We start from the raw sequence: 27424 nt of genomic DNA, 5'->3' as shown, positions 1-27424 counted from the left end.
TTCTCTCTAAGATTTCATCTAAATTCATTATGTTCTTGACCCTAGTGTCTTTGAGAATAAGGTAGAGGGCTTCAAGAGCTTCATATTGATCTAAGTAAAAGTGAGTTTCATCATTTTTGGAGTTCAACCTTGCTTTGCTCGTCTTCTCTTCTTGAGGTAGGGATTTTCTACACTCTAATATGGTTTTTAGCTTAGTTATTTGCTATTGTATATAGATGATGAGATTTGGTTATGGTTTGGACAAATCTAAGATTTGGGTGTGAAATGAAAAGAGGGGTTTTTGATGTATAAGAGATAAATGAGTATGGGGTTTGAATATAAAATCTTGGTGTACCAAAATAGTTGATTTTGGATGTTTGAGTCAATATTGGGAAAAGGGGGATTTTTCCCTAATTGGATAAAATTGTTATTTTGTATAAATAATTGGAATTAACATTGAATATGTTAAATTAGATGATTATTGATATAGATGGTGATATTGGATATGTATTATCTCACCTATGGAAGTTTTGAATAAACTATTTATTTCGATATTGAATATATCTTGGAAATAATTGCATTGGGCTATCGGCAGGGGATAGCTATGATTGTTGTAGAAATTACATAAGGATTAGCCAATTTAATGCTAACCCATTGTTGATGTCATTGAATATGATCATGTCGTAAATACATTGTATATGTATGTTTTTTGGGAGGAGAAAAGGGATGTACTCTATACATGGCCATGTTATAAATACATTGAATATGTATGTTTATTGGGAGAAGAAAGGGAATGTACTCTATATATGATTATGTTTATAAATGCATTGCATATGTATATTTGTTTGGGGAGGAGAAAGGGGATGGAATCCATTTGAAGTAAGTTGGCTCGAGTGTCCTGGGTGAAAGACCCGAAATCTCTTATATAAATGGGTGTCGGATCCTTCGGATGAAATATCTGTAAAATGGCAAAGTTTGAAGTGTTTATGTGTGTTTTGCATATTTGGAAAACCATTGAGTTGTAGTCTCAGTTTGGTTGTTGAAAGATAATGAATTTAACTCATGAATTGAGTAGTATATATGAACTGGAAATGAATTGATGGAACATGGAATAAGATTGGCCTCAGTGGCATATGGGTGTGTAGGCCTTGTGGATGCTTCCATATCGGTATTGTTTATATACGTGGTATTTATACCTTTGCTAAACTTCACAAATTGTGTTAGATTATTTCTACTGGGTTGTTGGCTCACTCTATAAGGGAATACCATTTTTTAAGTGCAGATGAGATGTTTCCTCCAAGGCAATAGCGTGGATGGACTTTTGGGAAGCAAAAGCTTCTTAATTATATATTGTTGTGTGTTTGTTGGTATTTGTAAAGTCAGGGGCTTAAGATGTAATGAACAAGATTCAATTTGTGTAACCAAGCAATGACTTGGAAAGATGTAAGCCTACATGGCATTTAATTGTTTGTTAAACAGTAAACTCTGATGTATGAAAGTATGTTGTTTCTCATATTTGTTCTGTATATAATTTATCTTTATTGTATTATTTTGGGGGCATTACAAAACTGTATAAGAAAAAATGAAGTGAAATCAAGTTACAACCAAACTGCAAAATCATTTCACCAAATCCTCCAAACAACACATTTCACCAAATCAAGCTCACTACCAGAATTGTGCAAGTAAATAAGAAAATACGGGATAGAATTATGCAACAATACATACTAAAAAAAGTAAAAGATAGGATAGAAGAGCCCTTTATTGGTTTTGTTTCTTATTGTAAAATAACCCTTTTTATTTTCACCAAATCAAATATTTACTGGGTTTCTTGCCAAACAGGATAGAAGATTTTTCAAACCCTTAGAAACACAAACATAACCCTTTACTGGCCGAAAACTGTACGATGTGTTGATTAATTCCCAAAAATTGTCTGATTTATTGATTAATCCATTTCATGAGATGAGAGAAAACAACTCAAAAAACATGAAGAGAGTGATAGTGAGGGGACTAAGACCTTGTGGGGAAGAGAGAGGTGTTACCTGAATATGACGACAACCACCGAATCAATGAAGAGCCGGTGAAGCAACGAAGAACCACCGAAACAATGATGATGAATGGATTTGAATACAACCACTGTGGCAAAGAAATAGAGAGAAACAATGTTGATGAAATGGGTTTTGGGCATTGAAGGGAGACTGAAATGGGTTTGAAATGTTTTCAACTTTCAAGCTATATCGAACGATGAAGATAAAAAGACAGTAAATCTGAAATGAACAATCTCAACCTTTAAATCTATAAGATAGATGTTCCATCCAGATTCAAACCCACTTCAATTAAACTAATGCAGAACAATGTAACTCTCAACAACCAATTCCAAAGACTTTTGCTTGAACAGTATGATATTGTGAAAGGCCTATTCGTGAATTCTATAATTCTGTTAAGGGCCTATTCGTTGAAATAGAAAAATGAAATGTGATTTAGATTTAAATGAGACAAAAATAATAATAATAATTAGTTGATAATTGTAAGAAAAAATTAATAAACCAAACTCATAAATTTGATTTTCATAAACCCAATTTGATTTTAATAAACTAGACTTATAAATTTGATTCTTGCTTCCCCTACCCCACCCACCCCAATTTGATTTTAATAAACCCAAATAATGATCAATCACAAACTGTAAACATCAAACACAATGTTTCAATCACAAATTGGACAAACCTGTTGATTACTAAAATTAAAGATTATTGATTATTGAAATTAAAGATTAGAGTGAAGATATCCAAAGATAGAACAAATAACCAACAAAGTATAAATACTAAAGAAAAAGCCTAGGTTTGCTCACCTGAACAGTATGTATACCAGATTATTCCTTTGTTGAACACCCTTGTTCCCTTTTGCAATCCCTTTGTTCCCCTTTTGCAGCGACTCCGTCGTCAATATTCAAGGGGGTTTAGGCTGCCACTGTTGGGATAGCGGAGAGATGGAGGGAGGAAGAGAGTAATAGGGGGTTTGGGGTTCGGTCGCTGGCAAGGGTTGGGCAGAATGGGCTCCAATGGAGGTAGAGAGAGAGGGGGGTGCCATCGTCAATATTCAAGGGTGTTTGGGGTTGCCACTGTTGATGAAGATTGTGATGCGAAGAGAGGGAGGAAGGAAGAGAAGATGAAGAGAGAGAATGGGCTCCGACAAAGAATGAGCTTCGATAGAGAGAGAGGGTGTATGTTTTCAAAATTTGAAATCATCAGAAAAAGATAAGTGGGAGAGACAAATGGGAGAGAGAGAGAGAGAGAGAGAGAGAGAGAGAGAGAGATTGGGTGTGTGTTGAAAATGAGAGGGACAAATGGGAGCGAGATATTTTGAGCCCTTAGATTAAATCAATCTAATGGTCTAAATTTTGACACAGGAACAGAAGTCACATCAGGATTCAAATTCTGAGCTGTTTTGTTATATAGATTCTTTTAAACTAAAAATTGTAACACTTAACCCCCTTATCTATTAATTCTTTTCAATGTAGACCTTAACGATGAAAATACCTACTTAACTATAGAGTAAATTACATTTTACCCTCTTGCACGATCACTCAAAATCACTTTACCTTCTTAACTAAAAACAAATATGATTTTTCTTTTAAAATACAATTTTTAAGTTTTTTTAATATTTTTTATTTTTAGTAATATTTTCATTTTTTAATCAAAAATTTTAAATTTTATAACTTTTTAAAAAATTTAAATAACTAAAAATATATGATTTTTTTATTAAAATATAAAAAAAATAATATTTTAAAATATGAAAAAAAATATGAATTTTTTTTAAGTTAGTAATTTTTTCATATTTTACTCACAAATATGGTTTTTTATTTTTAGTGAATAAGTTTTTTTATAAAAAAAAAAAAATCACTAAAGAAGAAAAACATACAAAAACTTGTATATATCTTTATATTTCTTGTTTTTAGTTTTTAGAGAATATTTTTTAGATTTTTTTATAAATATTTTTATTATATTTTTTTCAATTTTTTTTTATAAATTTTTTTCTAACAAACTAAAAATTAATTTAGTGATAAAAAAATAAAAAAATAAGAAATTTCAAATTGAAACTGATATTAGGTGATAGTTCAGGAGATAAAATAATATGAGGTGATAGTTTAAGGGAGTAAAGTGTAATTTATCAAATTGATGAAAGGTTATTTTAGCTATAAAGATCCAAATTAAAAAACATTAGCAGATGAGGAGGGTTAATTGTTAGTACAATTTTTAATTAAAGGGGGTAAAGTAATGCGGGACAATTGTTTAAGGGGTAAAGTGTAATTTATCTTATTTTTATTAGAGATGCTTTAAAGGTGAATGATAATGAGTATGTGTTGTTTGTCTCTCAAAATATGTGTTTGGAGAAAAAATTCAAAAAATTAAAATTTAAAAAATAAATAAATAAAATCATTTCTCTCTACTATATATCAAACAATCATTTTTTGTCTCTCTTCTCTTCTTCTCAATCACTTTTTCTCTCACATACATCTATTTAACTAAAAAAAAAAAATCAAATCATCCCAAATTCCAAAAATTTAAATTCAAAATATATTTTAAAATTTTTTAAATGCACTCCAAAAAATTATTTTTAAAATAATATCTCAAAACATAAAAGGCCATTGCCAAGTTTCTGGACTGGATCCCTTGGTAGGATTGTCTGTCAATTTTTCGGACAAATATAACAAGGACCATTGGATCAAAATTATGGACTGATCCAATGGGCCAACTAAAGGGAAGACAAAACTAGCTTTCTCCATGATCACCACATAAAGGGAAGACTAGAAGGCCCAATAAATTATTTAGCATGATTCATTTTGCCGATACCTCCTATTGCCCACATATTTTATTTATTTATTTTGAACTGGTCCTCCTACTGTCAACATGTATCAAAAGAATTTCTCACATTTCTCTGCAAAGATTTAAAAATAAAAATAACAAAAAAATGAATAAAATAAGCTAAATTCTCTTTCTTTTCTTTTTTTTTTTTCTTTCTTCACTTCTCAAATTTCTCAATGAACTTAGATCCAAACACAACCTCTATAAAATCCAATTAAGTAAATAAATAAATATCCTCACTAGTTAACCAAACTGAAATTGTAAAATGAGTTTGACAAATGGTATGTTCTATGAGCACAAATGATTCACAGTTTCACACATCATTAACCTCAGGTTGCATTCACAAAAATGGTGACAGCCTTATACCAATAAAAAAAAAAAAAAACAAATCAGTGGGATAATTTAAAAATAATCTTTTAAGTGTACTTATACCTCGCATAAATTACTTGCATCTCCCCTTAAAATGAAATTATTTTAAAATTAACCAATTCATTTGTAATTTCCCACAAAAAAATCACTAAAAAATGGTTTGAAAGTTGGGCCCTTAAGCTCATATTTTATTTTGAAATTATCATTTGTTTTTAAAATAGGTTCATGTTTACATATTTGGTTTATGTTTATTAAAAAAATAAATTAAAAAATTATAAATTAAAAATTAGTTTTTATTTATTTAAAAAAGAAAATATTTAAAAAAAATTTAAAACAAAAACTCAAAAACATGTTTGTTAATATTAATGCATAAAATGTTTGTTTTGTTTTTTAATTATTTATACAACGAAAATCATACAAATTATAAAATTATAATAAACATCCAAAATTTAAATATATATTAGTATAGTACCAACTATAGACCAATTTAAAGTTAGACGTACGTAATTAGGTGTTGTTTTATATTACAGTTCATGTAAAACTTAATGATCAGAATTTTAATGAAAAGTGCTAACAATGATAACAAAGTGAAGCATAGGAATAGTGTTATACATAAATACAAATTTGATGAGTCGTTTCACATACTAAAAATAAACATTAAATTGTAACAAATTTTTTAGAATAATGGTAAGTCCAAGTATCGATCCGCAAGGACAAACGAGAAATTAAACTAATTTAATTATTAAATTCCTAAATTAATCTTGATGAAAAAGATGATTGTTCATAACCTGATAATAATTAAATTAAATAAAGCGATTAAACTAGCGATAAAAAAATGAAATTGGAATTACTGATTGTGAAAAAATATAGGGTAATGAATTCACCACTAGTTAAATAAATAAGGTTTCAATTTGAAAATCAATTATGCTACGATTTGAACTAAATAATACTTTGCAACTACAAGTTTGAAGCATTGATCAAGAGAGTTATCACGTTCAATGTATAAGCACCAACCATCTCAAGTAATATGAGTCGTTCACTCTAAACTAGGGTAGCAAAACGACTCGTTCCTTTTAGTATGGCTCGTCTCATATATTGAATATGAAATAAAAGAAAACCATTGTATGGAAAATATTCAACAATCACAGAAAGCCGAATACTCGAAAAAATAATTAAAAATATATATTTGAAACTTCTTAAACACCATATAATTGTTCAAACCATTACATAAAAGAAAACCTATTTACATGGCTTTCATCAAAACCCTAGAAAGATGAGCCTAGCCATTCATGGAGGAGTGAGAAGAAGTGAAGGAAAAAGAACCGTCCATAGAAATTGCCTTTGAAGCTTGAGAATCACATTTTTCCAAACCCTAGCCTTTTCTCTCTCTTTGAATTTTTCAGAACCCTAGTACAGCCTTTATGTTGCCTTTTTATACCTCTTATTCTTTTCAACAAGTTTAAAACATTGGGCACGTTTTCTGAGGTACGACCGCACGTGCGAGAAAAACCTTCCACACGTGCGGGAAAGCTGGGGCCCTATTTGGCTACGAGGTAAAAACCGCATGTGTGAGAATGGGCCTCTGCACGTGTGGGAAACAATTTTCTCTGCATTTTTGCTAATTTATGCTCTCACTGTGTACAAACCTAATTGATAAATTTGCATAAAATGTATAGTTTGATAAGCAAGTAGAGTTAAGAGATCCTAATTAACAACCTCAGTGTTGCACAATTCGGCCTTAATCGCATCCCCCAACTTATAACTTGCTAGTCCTCAAGCAAGAAATAAAGAAAGAAAAATAAATTTAAACATGATCTAATTATCTCCTTTTTCGTGGGAAGAACGGTTGCATTTAGCGTATGCAACAAGTCTTTAAACCACAAAGTTACCCTAAGTGGACGAATAAAGTCTCGTGAAGGTTTCTAGGAATGATACCTACAAACACGAACATATTCACATCTATCCAACAACAATCAATCACACTACACCACTCAAGTATTAACTTATTTGCCACTACAATGCAATATTCAGACATGATGAGTCATTGAAAGCATAGTAATCAAGCTTGAATGAATCTATTGAGTAGATACTGCAATTCAGTATTACACAAATCAAGTTCTATGTACTTGTGAATGTTAGTAGAACACATCATCAGTAACCTCGATGTAACGTGTAATCTCCATAACTAGTTAACTAACTACTATAATAGCCCAATGTGACTCATAATAACCTCCAACAAATACAGACAAGATTAAACTTTTGTAACTAGAATTTTCAAAATGTTTTTTTTGTTTTTTTTTGTTTGAAGAGACTGTGCAATGTCCTAATCCATTAAGCTTTCTAATCAACCCATGTAGCAAATATTAGGCCAATGACTCTCAAACCAGACTGTTTTCAGGGCACTAGGTGTAGAGACACCCCTACGGGCTTAACAACTCAAGTTAAAGACGCTATGAACCCAAACGAGTCAAGTGTTTTTTTTTTTTTTTTATTGATTTATTTTGAGAATCAAGGTTAGTCATTTATTCTTTCCTATAACACTGACAATTATCAATGATGTACACCAAGGATTATAATAGAGAGGTCACCGCTATGATAGTGTGTTCATGTGAATTAATACATACTCATGATAAATGTACTAATACCACAACTATAAACAACTATCCTAGTGCAAACATCATATGCGAGTGTTTACCTAATAAACCCTTTTCATACAAGTCTACATAAAATGTTTGTTTTGTTTTTTAATTATTTATACAACGAAAATCATACAATTATAAAATTATAATAAACATCCAAAATTTAAATATATATTAGTATAGTACCAACTATAGACCAATTTAACGTTAGACGTACGTAATTAGGTGTTGTTTTATATTACAGTTCATGTAAAACTTAATGATCATAATTTTAATGAAAAGAAGTGCTAACAATGATAACAAAGTGAAGCATAGGAATAGTGTTATACATAAATACAAATTTGATGAGTTGTTTCACATACAAAAAATAAATACTAAATTGTACCAAATTTCTTAGAATAATGGTAAGTCTAAGTATCAATCTGCAGGGACAAACGAGAAATTAAACTAATTTAATTGTTAAATTCCTAAATTAATTTTGATGAAAAATATGATTGTTCATAACCTGATAATAATTAACTTAAATAAAGCGATTAAACTAGCGATAAAAAAATGAAATTGGAATTACTGATTGTGAAAAAACATAGGGTAATAATGAATTCACCACTAGTGACATAAATAAGGTTTCAATTTGAAAATCAATTATGCTACGATTTGAACTAAATAATACTTTGCAACTACAAGTTTGAAGCATTGATCAAGAGAGTTATCACGTTCAATATATAAGCACGAACCATCTCAAGTAATATGAGTCGTTCACTCTAAACTAGGGTAGTAAAACAACTCGTTCCTTGTAGTATGGCTCGTCTCATACCTTGAATATGAAATAAAAGAAAACCATTGTATGGAAAGTATTCAACAATCACAGAAAGCCGAATACTCGAAGAAATAATTGACAATATATATTTGAAATTTCTTAATCACCATATAATTGTTCAAATCATTACATAAAAGAAAACCTATTTACATGGCTTTCATCAAAACCCTAGAAAGATGAGCCTAGCCATTCATAGAGGAGTGGGAAGAAGTGAAGGAATAAGAACCCTCCATAGAAATTGCCTTTGAAGCTTGAGAATCACCTTTTTCCAAACCCTAGCCTTTTCTCTCTCTTAGAATTTTTCAAAATCCTAGTCCAGCCTTTATGTTGCCTTTTTATACCTCTTCTTCTTTTCAACAAGTTTAAAAAATCGGGCACATTTTCTGAGGTACGACCGTACGTACGAGAAATGTCACCGCACGTGCGAGAAAAACCCTCTGTACGTACGGGAAAGCTGGGACCCTGTTTGGCTATGAAGTAAAGATCGCATGTGTGGGAATGGGCCTCCGCACGTACGGGAATCAATTTTCTCTGCATTTTTGCTCATTTATGCTTTCACTGTGTACAAACCTGATTAACAAACAGGCATAAAATCTATGGTTTGACAAGCAAGTAGAGTTAAGAGATCCTAATTAACGACCTCAATGTTGCACAATTCAGCCTTAATCACATCCCCTAACTTACAACTTGCTAGTCCTCCAGCAAGGAATAAAGAAAGAAAAATAAATTTAAACAAAATCTAACTATCTCCTTTTTCGTGGGAAGAACGGCTGCATTTAGCGTATGCAATAAGCCTTTAAATCACAAAGTTACCCCAAGTGGATGAATAAAGTCTCGTGAAAGTTTCCAGAAATGATACCTACAAACATGAACATATTCACATCTATCCAACAACAATCAATCACACTACACCACTCAAGAATTAACTTATTTGCCACTACAATGTAATATTCAGACATGATGAGTCATTGAAGGCATAGTAATCAAGCATGAAGGAATCTATTGAGCAGAGACTGCAATTCAGTATTACACAAATCAAGTTCTATGTACTTGTGAATGTTAGTAGAACACATCATCAGTAACCTCGGTGTAACGTGTAATCTCCATAACTTGTTAACTAACCACTATAATAGCCTAATGTAACTCATAATAACCCCCAACAACTACAGACAAGATTAAACTTTTGTAACTAAGATTCTCACAATGGTTTTTTTGTTTTTTGTTTTTGTTTGAAGAGACTGTGCAATGTCCTAATCCATTAAGCTTTCTAATCAACCCATGTAGCAAGTATTGGGCCAATAACTCCAAAACCAGACGGTTTTCAGGGCACTAGGGGTAAAGACACCCTTACGGGCTTAATAACTCAAGTTAAAGAGGTTATGAACCCAAACGAGTCAAGTGTTTTTTTTTTCTTTTTTTTTATTGATTTATTTTGAGAATCAAGGTTAGTCATTTATTCTTTCCCATAACACTAGCAATTATCAATGATGTACACCAAGGATTATAATAGAGTGGTCACCACTATGATAGTGTGTTCATGTGAATTAAGGTATACTCATGATAAGTGTACTAATACCACAGCCACAAACAATTATCTTAGTGCAAACATCACATGCGAGTTTTTACCCAATAAACTCTTTTCATATAAGTCTATTATGCTCTCCAATTAACATATGCAAATATCATCACCCTACTAGCAACAAGTCAACATCAAGTGAAGTAGTTATAAGCATGAATTATGAGCCAAATAGAAATACACAAAAGAAAATACCCTCATCCCCCAACTTGAATATGACATTGTCCTCAATGGAAGCAAATGCGAAGTAAGTAGGAAAGAGAGAATATTGTCAGATATTGTAGGTACACATCTAGGTAGGCAAATAGCAGCACACGCACACACGTTTTTTTTTTTTTTTTTGAAAAGAGAAAAAGAAACAAATAAAAGTAAATAAATAAATAAAAGAGACAAAGAAAAAGATAGTTCGGTACTGTTGAGAATCTGATGGTGGCGGTGGGAGGAAATGTTGGGGTTACGGAGTGCAGAGAGAGAGAGAGAAAGAAAGATAGCGAGAAAAGAAGATGAGAGTCAGAGAGAGAGAGAGTGTTGGAAAGAGATGTGTGTGGGTTAGGGTTAGATAGAGACCTTTTTTTAAATAAAATAAAATAAAATAAAAGTAATAATAATTTGCAATTTTTTTTTTTTAAACGACGCTCTGCAAGTGCGAGGCCCAGGCTGTACGTGCAGCTCGGTTGCCACATTACACACTCACACTTGCAATTTAAGCAGAATGTAACCTTGGTTTTTTGGATTTTCACCGCACGTACGGTGGACTGTGCTGCACGTGCAGCTATGGTGCCCGCATCAATTTTCCGCGTCTACATTTATAACAGTAACGAGAGAGGAGATTTGGATTTACGCCGTATGTGCAATGGCCTGTGCCGCACATGCGAGAATTTTTTTTTTTAACCCAAGTACATCCAAAAACAATTCAAGCCATTTCTACCTTCATTTCACATCCAAAATAAATATAGCATTTCAAAAATAACTAAATGCTCAACAAAGGTATAGTCTTCACGCAAAAACCAAGCATACTACTTTTCTCCCTAACTATGTTTATAACTTTCTCTATTCTCTAACAGGGTGACAGACTGAATTGATTCGGTATCTAGAATTGAGGCGCCTAAGGCTAACTCGACCTATGGGGCTACCATACAGAGTTCAAGCCAGGGTGGTTTTGAAGCAATCTCCACACCCCTGGGTATGCAAACCAGACTTTAGTCTCGGAAATTCCAAACCTTTGTGTTCTAGGCTTTGTCATTCGAACTCTAGTTTCTACCGTCTCAGTTGGTCTCCTAAGAACTCACTGCAAACACAGTTAGGTGGCTATACCAGACCGTCAAATGCCATTTGAGCACGACTAACACCAAAGGAATTACACCTTTAGAGGATTTAAAGTCTCCTAGACACGAAACGCAATCACGCACACTACACAAAACACTATTTTTGTCCTTTTTTAAAAAAAAATTATTTATTTATTTTAAGACAAAAACAATAGCACATAATACATCTAAGTATTTGTTAAACCAAAAACAAAAGCCTTTCCCCCAACTTAAATGACAATGGCCTCAATGGCATATACTAGAAAAAACCAACAAGAACAATAAAAGGAAAGGGAATTGAAACACAAGATATCATAAATTCTTGAAATGCAGAGAAAGATGCCCCTCAACTGGAAGGAAACTATACTTGCAAAAGGGTTAGAAAATAAACACAACAATATTTTTTATTATTTTTTTAATTTGGAAATCCAAGGCTTCATGTTAATCTTGATTTAAGTAATCTACCTCAAACCAAATTTGTTATGTGACACCCGAATGTTTTAAATTTAACATTACGATAAATAGAACTCAGAAATTAAAAATAATAAATAATAATAATAATAATAATAATAATAATAATAATAATAATAATAATAATAATAATAATAATAATAATAATAAATGCATAATTTGGGAGATTGAGAATTTTATGGTTAAAGAAATACGTCGTGAAACATTACACATCAAATATTTTAATAAGTGGTAAGTGGTGATTTATAGTTGAGTAGTGAGGTTTTAGACGTGAACCTAACTGATAGTCATATATAATTTTAGGAGTCATCTTGAATTACCAAGAAGGTAATAACTTTTAAATTAAAAACAAATGATCAAAACATGTCTAAGTTCCAAGAAGCTGGATTAGTCAATGGTCATAGAATTCAAACAAGTTAATAAATAAAATGGATAAGGGTGGACTCAGTTTTGCACGCGTCAAATTTCGGAAATTTCTGAGACTTACTGCCCACGTTTCACCTTCCTATAAATAGGAAGAGTGGCGAGTTAAGGCAACGGAAAGAAAAAAAAGGTATAAGAGAGGACGCACGGGTGAGCATCTTGAGTGTTGGTGGAAAGAAAGGATAAAAGAATTAATTTAAGGTGAGTTGTATTCTACCTTAAGTCACCAAAATATATTTTACTTACGTTTTGACTTATCAAAATCTATTTTATACAAGTTATGTTTTATTAGAATATTTATAAAAGTTATGTTTTGTAAAAGTTTCAGTTACGTGGATTATTTTATGAACCCTATTTGCTTAAAAGGAAACCCATGGATATGTTTGTTTTACTTTTAAAGAATATTTGGCTATGACCTTATATGAAAATATGTTTTGTGAGTACCACCACGGGAGTCCCATGCCTTGGGGGACTTAAATAACCATTGGCTAGTGTTTGACCACTTTATGGTCCAGTGTTTGTCGTGGATCCATCGACCAGTGTAGTGATTGTCACTTAGTGATGTACCGTGGTTACAGTGATTATTTCAGCTTCGGGCACTTAATTAATTTGTGTATTCAACTCAACTCAATTTATGTTAATGTTTTAGCTTAAATAAATATCCATGGCCATTTTGTGCCCCTCATAGTATAATATTTCTCACTCTGCTATATGCTTATAGCTGTTACCCCTTTCAGGTGACAAGGTTTAGCGGGATCAAGATGGAAAATGAATTGCTATTTTATTTTGTTTTCTATCTTTTATTATTAGACTCTTGTAATATCATGAAGTTCAAGTAAACTATGTTTTATTTCCTTATAAATAAACAGTTGGTACCCATTTATTTATTTTAATTAATTTTATCTGCTTGCGCTGTGGCTATAGGATTATCCAAATTATATTATTTTTATCTTGTTACGACGCCATGCCTTTGGGTACCAGGTTTGGGTCGTGACATGTTAGGTCGTACTCAGCAGTTCCATTCAAAGGTGTACTCATCTATTGGGCCCTGACACACCACACTGAAAACATACAAAATAATAAATAAAGAACTAAAATTAAAATGCTCAAGTTGCCTCCCAAGAAGAGCTAAGTATATTGTCTTTAGCCAAATATTAACACAAACTTATTTTTATCTTTTCTTCCAATTTATGAGGTACGGGTCCCTATAATAAAAATAAATCAACCCATCCAATAGTGTGGGACTAGGTTTTAAAAGACTTGTGGGAGGATGATTAATGGAATGGAGAAATATGTGTGTGAAAAGTATAGTATATAAAGGAATCTGATAGATGGAAGCAATAAGATCAAAACCAAAAATAAAATCCCACCCATGCTGATTTACTTTATAACTATAATTTTCTACAATTAAATCCCTATCAATTTTGTCCACATGAAAGGCCAAAACTATGGGAAGAGTTTCTATCATATCTCTAGGTGCAATGGTAGGTTCAAGTGACAAAAATACTAACTCCATATCAGTTGTTGGATCACTAGAGAGATGTGTTGTGGCTTCACTAGGTTCAATTTGCAACTCTTTTTCAAAAATCTCACGGCATGCACTTTTATGAAAGTCTTGAATAAGTTGGTCAAAAGAAATCCACACCTCAGCTGGGAACATCTCAAAATTTTCAGTTAACCACATTGTGTCTACAAATTGACTTGTTTGAGAGTTCAACCCATTGCAAAAAAAAAGCAATGAGTTGAGTCATTTTGTAACCATGTTGTGGACAAGCATCTACATAGCTCTTGTATCGTTCCTAACAATGACAAAATAATTCATCTGTTTCTTGAGTAAAATTTAATATTTTTCTTTTCAGAAGAGTGAGGTCAAATGAAGGTTGTAATTCTTTTTATTTAAAATAAGCCAATATATTTACCCAATTCAGGGCAGCAAGAATGGCGCCAGTGCATACACCACTCACACACAAACACTAGGTTCCTACTTTTGTGCGCTAAGTTATGAAAGCAAAATACCAAAGGAGAAAATACTCATAGCGATTTAACGAAAACGATTTACTCGTCTTGAGGGTGCTTGACGTGTAGACTGTTGTCTCCAATCTCCACTTGAGCTCTCTATGTTTAGCACTTTGGTGCTTTGCTTGCGAGTTTTTGCTCTTTTTTTAAAAAAAAATTTTTTTAGCACTTTAGTGCTGCAGTTTGTTTTTAAAACTCAGTTGCGCTCTGCTTGCTCTTCAATGATAGCTCCACTTGCAAAAACTTTGCACACTTAGCAACACGAAAGCATCAAATTCTAAACTAAAAATTAAAATAAGAATGTAACTTTAAATTAATTAGTTTCGCCATTAGTTTCGCCAGAAGTCCCCGGCAATGGTGCCAAAATTTGGTGGGTCATTTCACATACCAAAAATAAACACTAAACCATATCAAATTCTTTAAAATAATAGTAAGTCCAAGTATCAATCCATATGGACAAACGGGAAATTAAACTAATTTAATTATTAAATTTCTAAATTAATTTTGATGAAAAAGATGGTTGTTCATAACCTGATAATAATTAAATTAAATAAAGCGGTTAAACTAGCGATAAAAAAATGAAATTGGAATTACTGATTGTGGAAAAACCTAGAGTAATGAATTGACCACTAGTTACATAAATAAGGTTTCAATTTGCAAATCAATTATGCTATGGTTTGAACTAAATAATATTTTGCAACTACAAGTTCGAAGTATTGATCAAGAGAGTTATTACGTTCAATGTATAGGCACAAACCTTCTTAAGTAGTACGACTCATTCACTCTAAACTAGGGTAATAAAACGACTCGTCCCTCATAGTATGGCTCGTCTCATACCTTGAATATGAAATAAAAGAAAATCATTGTATGGAAACCATTCAACAATTAAAGAAAGCCGAATACTTGAAGAAATAATTGAAAATATATATTTGAAACTTCTTAAATACCATACAATTGTTCAAACCATTACATAAAAGAAAACATAGTTTCATGGCTAGGGTTTCATCAAAACCCTAGAAAGACGAGCCTAGCCACTCATGGAGGGTGGGAAGAAGTGAAAGAAGAAGAACCCTCCATGGAAATTGCCTTTGAAGCTTGAGAATCACCTTTTTCCAAACCTTAGCCTCTTCTCTCTCTTGGAATTTTTAGAACCCTAATCCATCCTTTTTGTTGCCATTTTATACCTATTCTTCTTTTCAATAGGTTTAAAACATTGGGCACGTTTTCTGAGGTACGACCGCACGTGCAGGAAAAACCCTTCGCACGTGCGGGAAAGCTGGGGGCCTGAGGTAAAGACTGCACGTGTGGGAATGGGCCTCCGCACATGCGGGAAGCAATTTTCTCTGCATTTTTGCTCATTTTATACTCCCACTATGTACAAACCTGATTGACATTAAACAAGCATAAAAATATATAGTTTGACAAGTAAATAAAGTTAAGAGATCTTAATTAACGGCTTTAGTGTTGCACAATTCGGCCTTAATCAAAACCACAATTATAATTTAATTACAAAGCTTCTACTCATTTTGGAACACAAATTCCATGGCGTTGTATAATTTAAACACCAATTGAATTCTCCAATAACAGCAAGGCCTCGTTTGGGAACCAGCTCATTTAGGCAAAAAGTCAAAAAGTTAAAAAAGTCAAAAAGTCAACAACCTATACAAAAAAGTCAAAAATTCTCTTTTCTCTCTACTTTTTGCACATCTTTTCGTAAAAAGTCAAAAAGTTATCCCAAACATGTTAATTTTTTTTAGCTCATATTTCAGCCAAATAGCTAAAAAGTTACTAAATTAGCATGTTCCCAAACAATGCACAAAGTTAAAAAAAAATATATTGATTTTTTGAAAAAACATAAACATTTTTTTTGTGTTTATGTCTTTCAGTCTTATTTATAAACTGGGACTAACTAAAAAATTGAAAACAAAATGATTATTAAAAGATCCATACCTAATAATATAATTCAATGTAAACCATTTACTTTAAAATAAAAGTTCACGAAGATGACATTATTTTATCAAAATAGCAGTACTACAATATTTTTGTAATATTTTTTCTATATAAATAGCATTTTCTTCTAAAATATATATTTTCTTCTTCAAAAAATAAATGTAGTTAAATCATGTGGCAATAATTGCTGAATCAATTTAGTTATTTTAGAAAGTGTCTTGTTAACATTTGTCCAAATGGTGTATGATAAGCAAACTTAAAAATATTGTATATTCTTTTATTATACCAATCTTCATGCATAACATACAAACAAATGAAAAAACATTACTCTAAAAGCACAATTAATAAAACATTTTAAAAAATATTTTACACATTAAGGGTTGGTTTGGGATGTTCTAAAAAAGTGTACTTTTTGACTTATTGACTTATATGGATTGGGTTTGAGTTGGGTTTGATGTGATGTATTAGATATGTGATGTGATTTAAATAAGATGATGTGACTTAAATAGGATAGTAACTTTTTGACTTTTTAACTTTTTTAGTATACTCCAAACCAACCCTAAGTCTTTGTTTGGGATAAGCTTGTTTAGCTTGATTATTTAGCCTCTGTTTGGCAAGATGGTTTTGAGGTTTTTTTGGCTATTTTAGCCACAAAAAACAAAATAGGCTATTTTAGCCATAACAAACAAAACATCACATCAAACCCATAATCATTACATTCTTCTCTCACAAAAAAAGCCAAAAAAGCCAAAAAGCCAAAAAGCCCTTCCCAAACCAAGCTTTTTAGCCCAGGCTAAAATAGCCAAAAAAGCTAAAAAACCAAAAAGCCAACCCACTTCCCAAACGGAGGCTTAATTATTTTAGTCTGGCTAAAAAATTATATTTAAAATGATAACTGACTCTTTTTATAATTCATTGAATAGTTGTGAGGATAAAATTAAATAATTATAATTTAAATATAATATTTTATTTTATTAATTGTTTTAATTTTTTTTATTATTATATATAATTAGTCACAAAAATTTATGCCAAGACCCAAAATTTTAAAATTTATTTAATGCCCACAGCACATGCCTCGATTTCGTCACCCTGATTCAACCATGGATCTTAGCCACGTGTCAATCATTGTCCTCCCTCCAAAGTACGAAATTTGAATTTTGCAAAGTTGAATGCGCGGCTCTCAATAACCACCATAGGCTGTAGGGCCAAGTTTGGGAACACTCCAAAAAGTCAAAAAGTTACTCAAAAAGTTAAAAAGTTATCACTATTTATCAAAAGTCAACAATTACGGCTGCACAATTCCCAATTCTAATTATCTCCTACAAATCAATTTTTACAATTTTTTATTACACATTTTTCTATAAAAAGTCAAAAAGTTAACCCAAACATTCATATTTTCAACCTCAACTTTTTAGTCTAAAAAGACAAAAAGTGCACTTATTTAGTCTTCCCAAACTTGACCTAATTATCCGAAACACCACACTTGTTTATTACAGCCACACCCAAACACGCTCTCCACCATACGAGAAGGGTTAATTACACTGTGCCCCCTAATGTTTAATAATTTTTCACTTAGTTTTTAAAGTGTTTCTTTCCCCCTCATTTTGGCATTCATATTTTAAAAAATTTCCAATTTTTACTAAATTATGTTCAAAATTAGACCAAAAAATAATATGTTAACTATTACATAATATAAAAAATATATTATTATATTGAAATTTGAGTTTATGTTAAATGGGTAAATTATATATAATAAAAATATTTTTATATCACGTAATTGTTAATGTGATATTTATGTCTAATTTTAAATATAAATTAATTTTTTAGATTTGAATATATGAAGAGTCAAAGGGCTGTTTCGGGAATATGGTTAAAAATTGATTTTTTGATTTTTTTTTAAACGTATAAAAAAAAATGTAAAAGGAGATGATGTGATCCAAAATGGGTTAAAAGTTGAGAAGTGACTTTTAACTCACTTTTCAAAAGAGACCAAAGTTAAATGAAACAAACTCTAAGCCTGTGTTTAATTGGAGGATTTAATAAGAGAAATTGAGGGTTCGTTTGGGATGTAGATTGGCTTTTTGGCTATTTTAGCGTAAGGCTAAAAAGTCTCGTTTGGAATAAGTTTTTTGACTTTTATGAGAGAAAAAATGAAATAATTGTAGGTTGAATGTGATATTTTGTCTTATTGGGTTAAAAAATCTATTTTGTCTTTTTGTAAATAGCCAAAAAAACAAAAAGCCTAGCATGCCAAACGAAGGCCGAAAAGGAGAAGAAAATACAATTTCACTTTTTATATAATGAAAAACATAAGGAAAAAGAAAGTGAGAGAAAAAAAAAATTAGGTAGCGTTTGGTAGAGTTTTCTAAATATGATTTGAGAATAGAGTTATATTTTGAGTTTGTGAGTTTTAGAATTATGATTTGAGTGTAAAAAATTTATTTGATTATGAGTTCTTAAAAGAGTTTTGAATTGAGTTTGAAATGGATAATGTGACATGTGATATTTAATACAAAAACTTACAACTCATAACCAAACACACAACCCAAAATCTTATTCAAAGTTCATAAAAAATTTTAAAAAAATTTTGAAAATATTTTTTATTTAAAATATAAAAATAACAGGTGCAAAAAAAAAAAAAAACGTACACTGTTCCGGTCAACTGGGGCACGTCCAGGGAACGTTTGAGGGGACGACTAGGTTAGCCAAAATTTTTTGCTTGGAAAGGAGTTTTCAAAAGTTGGTGTGAAATTAATTTTAAAAAATTACAACCAAACACCACATGCAAACTAAGAGGTGAAATTACAATTCTAAAACTCTTTTAAACCGAGCCTTATTTTTTGTTTTTTGAGTTCATTTAGACTTTTTTTTTTTCTTTTATCCACTTCTCAATTCAACTAATGGGCCATTTGGGAACATCATAAAAAAGTCAAAAAGCCAGCTTTTAACTTATTTTGCTCCACATCACTTCTCACATAAAAAAGTCAAAAAAATCAAAAAGTCAACTTTTAGCCATTTTCCCAAAATACCTCCAAACATAACTTGCAATTCAAATCATAAAAGTTTGTTTTTATTTTTTATTTTTTTTTCGTTTTATATTTTGCTGATCAAATCTTTCAACCAAAGACAGTCTAAGGACTAAAGGTGCTTTTGATTGAGGGATAATGGGAGACTATTTACTGTGCGGATTGTAATCCATTAGAAGCATCCAATCTGGCGTTCGTTTTTTTTTTTAGTCCGCCAGACATGGAGTCTGTCCGGACTCCTTATCCTCTATATGTGGGATTACACTATCCGAGGGGGGGTGTGAGGACATATTTCGTGGAATAGTTTATTGTTGGAATTAGATGGTGAAATGACCACTTCGACCCTATACTATTTAATTATGTATTATTTTTAGTAAAATTTAATAAAATTTAAATGTCTTAATTTAAAAATAAAATAATTTTATTTAATTTTTTATTGATGTTTTATTTATTTAATTTTTTAAAACAAGTTTTTATAGATATTTTATTGATGTTTTGTTTTGAAATTTGTTTATATTTTATTTAATTTCATTATTTAAATTTTAATAGATGTTTTATTTAATTTCATTATTTAATTATTATTATTTTTAAAAATAAATTTATTTAAAATTTTAATTAAAAAAATAATATATATTTTTATTGATATTTTATTTATTTAATTTTAAAAAAATAAATTTATTTAATTGTGTAAAAAATAAAATAAAATAATTTTTTATTTAATCTAGCTAAAAATAATTAAAATATTAAAGATATGTTTAATATTACTATTGTTTAGTAAACAATTAAAAAATGATAAAATAGTTTTTTGCTGATTTATCCTATCTAGTTTGTCCAACCAAACAATGGATTCACTAAAAATACTATTCATTTTTCAGACATCTAATCATATGAGAAAACAAATACGGAATATATATCAAATCCAATCAAATAGTCTAAGAAATTTACAGTTATAAAATTCAAATCCGATAAATTATAATTCTTACTATCTAGTCTCTCCAAACAAACACACCCTAAGGCCTCGTTTGGGAACATGCTAATTTAGTAACTTTTTGGCTATTTGGCTAAAAAGGTAGGTAAAAAAAACTTGTATGTTTGGGATGACTTTTTGGCTAATTACGAAAAGATGTGCAAAAAGTAGAGAGAAAAGAGAATCTTTGACTTTTTGGTATGAGTTGTTGGCTTTTTGGCTAATTTAGTAATTTTTTGGCTAATTGGCTAAAATAACCTCTTGCCAAACGAGGCCTAAATATAAAAGAAAGGAGGCAAAGTGTAATTTATCCCAAACAAGAACAAAAACGGTACAGATAGATACATAAAACGACAAGGGTCCACCATGTGAAACGGTTTGCCTGATCCAAAAATTCAATTCGGACCTACCTACCATCTTTCAAATCCCTACCACTCGCCTCTCTCGCACGTGCCTCCTCCATCCTCCTTCACACGTGCTTACCCCCTCAACTCTTTCAAATTTCAAATATCTCTCTCTCTCTCTCTCTCTCTCAATGTCCACTGTTGTCGACCCATGAAATGAACCATGCTTCAATTCGATTCTTCTTCACTTTGAATCTCAACCGTTGAACCTCGAAGCTTCAATGGCACTCATGCTTCATTTCCTTGTCAACCCCATCTCTCTCTGATTTTTCACCATTTGCATCCAAAGAAAGTGATCGATTGGTTTCAGAGAGAGAGAGAGAGAGCGAGAGAGAGACTACTTTCGAAGCATTTATTGGGTTTTTTAATAGAAAGAATTTGGAGTAAGGGGTTTCAATAGAGAGAGAGAGCGAGAGATCAGTGATTGAATCGAGTTTAGAGAGAGAGATGAACGCAGTGGGGAGGCAGGGGCAGAGATCTGGTGCGTCGGCGGTGCATCACCAGCGTCAGTACTCAGACAACTTACTTGACTCCTCATCATCCAATGGTCGGTGGCTTCAATCCAATGGTCTTCAACATCTCCATTCCTCAAACACCTCTCTTCCTCCTCTCCAGGTTCCAATCTTTTTCATTTTTTTTCAATTAGGGTTTTTGAATTTGTATAGATCTGTGTTTGTTTACTTGTGGATCTGTGATTGAATCGATAAACAGGACTACGGTTACTATGGTGGAGGTCAGGGTTCGAGAATGTACAGGAATGCTCCGAGGAACTTCAATGGAGGAAGTGAGTTTTTCACTGAGCCCTCTTCGCCTCCGGTTAATTCGAGGCCTTCGGGTCAGAGAAAGAACGGTGAGGACCCTGACTCGCCAAGTGGGTTCAGTCCTGGACTGTTAGATCTACACTCTTTCGACACCGAGCTTCTTCCTGAGGTGGGTTTCTTGTCTGTTCAAGTGGAGTTGTATTGTTTTGAGTTTTATAAGATTAGATTGCTGTTTTGGTATTGTGGATTGTCCATTGATTATCAATTTACTTTGAAGTTTGCTAGATATAGAACAAGTAGATGAGGAATTCTTGGAACAATTGGACCGGCCAAAGGCCAATAAGAAGTCAAATTTGACTTCTTCTTCGCCTTTTGCCCATCTGATTGTTCCAAGAATTCGTCAGGTACTTGTTCTACAACAGTTATCTTTACTGGGTTATGAAGAATTGAAGTACTCGTATATGCTACATTATATATGCTCACTTTGTTTCTTATGCATTTGCATATGTGGTGGGAATTGAGATACACATAGATTGAAGACCCGTTATAATCTGCATTTGTAATTTTTAACTTGTTTGGATACAGTGGAGGAGTGATGGGATAAAAAGGAATTGGCTGAAGAGTAAATTGACTTTGTAGGAATTTTAATTAGTTTATGAAGCTAATTATAGGTTTTCATTTTTACTTCACCCCCCTTCAATTCCGCCCAATGCAAACATAATGTGACTGTGTAAGGCAATGAGTGCGCTGATAAAAGGAATAATTGTTATTGACCAGCTAAACAAAGCAATGTGATATGGGTTATTGTAATGTTCTGCATTCACTGCTGCAAGGAGTTTGCCCATGTCATAGTCCTTAGTTATTTCTGGACATTGGCTAAACTCAGAAATTGATGTTGATTCATGTTATGTTCTCTATCCCATCCACATATGCTGATTCTTTTTTTATTTAAAGTTGACAATTTGGCAATTTGTATCCAGGAATTCAATAGTGAGCCTTAACAATTTGTGCTCACTTTGCCTTTTTTTCCTTTTGTTTTTGCTTTCTTTCTTAATCTGCTGATTTTTTTGAGTATTCTGTGGGCAGATTCCACTTCCAGGCCAATATGATGCCCCTTCTCTATATCGTTCTGTTCCAGGCAGAAACTTTGATGACTCTGAGTCATATCTTGCAAATAGCAAGCAAACTGGTAGAGTTCGTGGTGTGCCTGATAACAACCTTATGAAAAGTTATGCTGCAGATAAAGAGAAGGCCAGTAATGTTGCAAAGATTAAAGTTGTGGTATGCTTCTTTTAAATTATTACTATTCTTTGTTTCCCAATTTGGTTCCCGTAATAATTATTTCTCTCCGTAGTAATTAGCTGAGTGTTACTAATGCCTGATTGCCAGCTTGAAAACCTTGAAACTACCAAAACCAACTGCTTGTTTGGATGAGTGTAACTTTTCTCTTCTCTGCAGTGTCTAATCTACTGAAAAACGCGTCTTAAAACCTGTTCTAAAATATGCTAATGATGGCTTGGTTACAGGTGCGCAAAAGGCCACTAAATAAAAAGGAGCTGGCAAAGAATGAGGACGACATCATAACTATAGAGTCACGTTCCAGTTCTCTGACAGTTCATGAGACTAAACTTAAGGTTAGTATTGTTGCGTGGTTTATGTAGTGCTGGCTATCAATTTTAACTATTTTGAAATTTCAGTTTGATGTAAAAGCTCCTTGCCCTCATACTTTATTTTGAGTATAATTGTATGCATTGTTGTTTGTCCTTATATAACATGAACATATATAATTTTATTTTACCATTGTCTTTTCTTATTTTGGCCTTATTCATATCAAAGCTATCCCAGTTATAGAATTTTGTGATCAAATTTTTTTGAACTTCATATATGTTGTTAAAAGTTTTATATCTCAAAATTCTGCAGGTTGACTTAACAGAATATGTGGAAAAGCATGAATTTGTTTTTGATGCAGTGCTGAATGAGGAGGTCTCAAATGATGAGGTGAGTACGCCGCATAAGCAAAAATAAGAAACTAAAATGAAAATACAAGCTACTTATGGATTTGGCGTGATGGAAATAATTTATTAGGCCATTTGGCATTAGTTAATCTTGGTTTTCTTATCTTTCCGTAGGTATATCGTGAAACTGTGGAGCCCATTGTTCCAATAATTTTTCAGCGGACCAAAGCGACTTGTTTTGCGTATGGACAAACTGGTAAATATAGCTTTGTTCATATCTCTGATGGAATCTGTTACAACCTTTCTAAATTGGGTAGTCAAGAGATTGTCATTCCTCAATTTTTTTGTACTAATCATTACTTATTGGCGGTTTACCTGGGCACTCTTGTTGTGGAACTTCACTCTAGCACATAAAATTGTGATTTTTTTTTATGCTTGCTCGTTATTGGGCTGCTTTACGCTGCTTTAATGACGCTTGTAACTGGTACTCAAATTGTTCTCTTGTGCATTATACAACTCGTGATTTTCGTTCTTGTTTTTTTGTCTCCTTGCTCTTGGTTTGACACCATTTGGTTGTTTATCATGGCCGATATCTTTCAGAAGATAAGCAGGGGCTTTTCATTGTTAAATGCTTGTATTTTCTGAGTACATCTCTACTCTTTAGCGAGTGTCACTCACTGTTTTCTTGGCACATCTCCAAAATGAAAGACTTAAAATTCGGAAAAGGAAATGTGGTGGTTTCTACCATCAGATATCTGTTGCTTCTTTTTTTCAAGTTACCATTATAATAAGCTTTCATTCACTGTTTGTTTACTTGTTCAGGAAGCGGAAAAACTTACACTATGAAGCCATTGCCCCTTAAGGCCTCTCGAGATATCTTGAGGCTGATGCACCATACTTACCGGAACCAGGGCTTTCAGTTGTTTTTCAGCTTCTTTGAGATATATGGAGGAAAACTTTTTGATCTCCTCAGCGATAGGAAGTATGTGCTGTTATCATATCCTGCTTTGGAATTACCATTTGTGGTCTTTTAATTTCTCTCTACTTATGCAGGAAACTTTGCATGAGAGAGGATGGTAAACAGCAAGTTTGCATTGTTGGTTTGCAAGAGTACAAAGTATCAGATGTGGAGACAATCCAGGAGCTCATAGAGAAGGGAAATGCTACAAGAAGTACAGGCATAACTGGTGCAAATGAGGAATCATCACGTTCACATGCCATTCTCCAGCTTGCTATTAAAAGGTCAGCTGATGGCAGTGAATCTAAGCCTCCAAGAGTTGTTGGCAAGCTCTCCTTCATAGATCTTGCTGGAAGTGAACGAGGTGCAGATACTACTGACAATGACAAGCAGACAAGGTTTATATCTCTCTACTTTTGTGTATTATTTTTTTCCCCTTCACTAAAAAGAGAACTTTTAAACACCACAGATGTGACACTTGATGCTGGATTTATCAAATTGATAGGATTAGGCTCCAATCATCAAACTGTAGTAGCTAAGATTTGTATTGAATGGGTAAATTTAACCATTTGGCTCAGGGCCGTTCCTTCCCCTCTAGCTCAAGGTCGTGCGGGCTTAACCTGCAGCGTTAAATTGACACTTATTTTGCCTTTATGTTTTAATTTTGGTGTTTTAAAATATGTAATGCAGAATGGAAGGTGCTGAGATCAATAAAAGCTTGCTTGCATTGAAGGAATGCATAAGAGCGCTTGACAATGATCAGGGTCATATTCCTTTCAGAGGAAGTAAATTAACAGAAGTCCTGAGAGATTCATTTGTTGGAGACTCCCGGACTGTTATGATCTCCTGCATATCTCCTACCTCAGGATCATGCGAACACACTCTTAACACGTTAAGATATGCTGACAGGTACATAAACAGAAGTTTCGGGTAGCCATTACTTGTTTTTCTCCCCTTATTTCTGTGTGAGCTTAACTACATCTCATATATATATACACTACTTTTTAGGGTGAAGAGCCTTTCGAAAGGGAACAATTCCAAGAAGGATACTTTATCATCCACCTTAAATCTGAAAGAATCAACAACGTTGCCCTTATCATCAGTTTTTCCTCCTGGGCCAACCTATGAAGATGGTATAGCTGATTCATGGCCTGAACATACTGATAGGGAGGAATTTGATGTTTCAGAAGAGTTCCAAGAGCCAGAGAAGCCATTATGGAAGAAGAATGGGAAAGTGGAAGCATATGGTATCTCAAATTTAGAAGATAAAGTGAGGAGAGCCAATGGGCAGACAAAATGGAAGGACCCACCAAAATTCGACACAAAAAACTTGCATACTGATGATGATTTGAATACTCTATTGAAGGTATGAGAATAGTAGGAGAATATTTATTAACTAAAGGTTCAATCTTCTGACTCTTTTGGCTTGTCTTCAGATATTTATTCATCAATGAAGGTTCAATTTGTTGACTGCTATGGCTTGTATTCCATGTTTCAGGAAGAGGAAGATCTTGTTAGTGCTCACCGGAGACAAGTGGAGGAGACGATGGATATAGTTAGAGAGGTTTGTGATACTCTGGGCTGGCTTATCTTTTTCCTTAAGTGGGATTGTACTTTTCAGAGAACTACTTTCATCATAATCTCAGGCCCTCATGTGGTTGCATGTTCAGTGGAAGTAGCCACTTGTTGGTGTCAACTGAAGATTAAGAAAGATAATCACACTGGAAGATTTTGAAAAACTCTCATATGATCACTTGCTTTCTATCTTTCAAAATTTACCTTCATTTTCATTGAATGCATGAATGTTTATATTTGTGCCTGCAGATCAATGAATTTGACATACTTCTTTCATATTTGTAGGAGATGAACCTGTTGGTTGAGGCAGATCAACCAGGAAATCAGTTGGATGATTATATATCTAGATTGAATGCAATCCTATCCCAGAAGGCTGCTGGCATTCTACAACTACAAAACCGTTTGGCTCATTTTCAGAGACGTCTAAAGGAGCATAATGTTCTAGTGTCTTCAGATTGCTAGATTTTATACAAAAGTTACTTTTTAAGAATATTGTTTCATGATCAACCCAAAGATTGGTTTGCTGAATACAGCATTGTGGTTTAACTGGTTGCTTGTTCTGCTGCCGAGTCAAGATTTGGAATGTGAGGAATCATTTCTTAGTCATCTGCAAATTCTTGGTGTGTATACTGCCAAAATTCAGGGGTTATGCTTTACAAGCAGTGCTATTTTTTAATTTTTTTTTTTTTAAACCCAATTTCAGAAAACTATGAACTCACATGCCTATTTGGCATGATTTTATTGTAAAGATTTGCAGCTTCATGATAAAGTGGATGTTCTTGTTGGACTGTGAAGAGCATTTGTTTGAGTGTTATATAATGTTCAATTTTATTGGCTAACCCACTTTGAGTTTACCCCTAGCCAATCTGTCCTGCTAAACCCGTAGTTGTGATGGTGCATGGTGAATAAATGAATGTAAATTGTACATTGCCGAATGCTTTTGGCTGGCGGGGAATCCATCATCAGAATAAGGATGTGAATAATTGTGACCATATAGTTTTGGTGGGTAAAAAAAATGTATTCACTCTGTTTGGCTTTAAATTTTTTATTTTTCGTATTTTGTTGTCTTTTAGTAAGTTTTGTTTTTAATATTTTAAGATACATTTAATTAATTAAATATATTTAAAAAGTAAAAATTTATGATTTTTTTTTATAAAATTCAATAAACAAACAAAATATAAAAGTGTATTGAATTTTTGAATTTAGTAAATTTTGCAAAGATTTTTTTCACAAATTTTATACTTTTTATGTGAATATATAAAAAGTAAAAAAAAATTTATTAAAATATTTTTTAAAACAATTCATTAAAATAAAAATAAAAAGTACATACTAAAAACTTGAACAGAAATACCTCGTAGCTCGATTTATTGAGGCT

The 27424-nt window shown here is 32.4% G+C and overlaps 1 protein-coding gene across 1 annotated transcript; it reads left to right on the top strand.

The window, feature by feature from the left end:
* Positions 1-20846: 20846 nt before the first annotated feature.
* On the top strand, positions 20847-26843 carry LOC114308435 (kinesin-like protein KIN-13B). Its single transcript, XM_028254026.2, has 12 exons — positions 20847-21415; positions 21512-21730; positions 22648-22842; positions 23088-23195; positions 23482-23559; positions 23691-23772; positions 24339-24498; positions 24570-24872; positions 25165-25383; positions 25483-25840; positions 25973-26038; positions 26335-26843. The coding sequence occupies exons 1-12, from the start codon at positions 21248-21250 to the stop codon at positions 26509-26511; spliced, it is 2133 nt and encodes a 710-aa protein (XP_028109827.2). The 5' UTR covers positions 20847-21247; the 3' UTR covers positions 26512-26843.
* The last annotated feature ends 581 nt before the right edge of the window (positions 26844-27424 follow it).

The sequence above is a fragment of the Camellia sinensis genome, chromosome 15 (assembly GCF_055761805.1).
Source record: "Camellia sinensis isolate YWXY chromosome 15, ASM5576180v1, whole genome shotgun sequence".
NCBI classification, from domain to species: Eukaryota; Viridiplantae; Streptophyta; class Magnoliopsida; order Ericales; family Theaceae; genus Camellia; species Camellia sinensis.
Note: the sequence above shows the minus strand (reverse complement) of the source record. Positions and strands in the feature narration are given on the sequence as shown.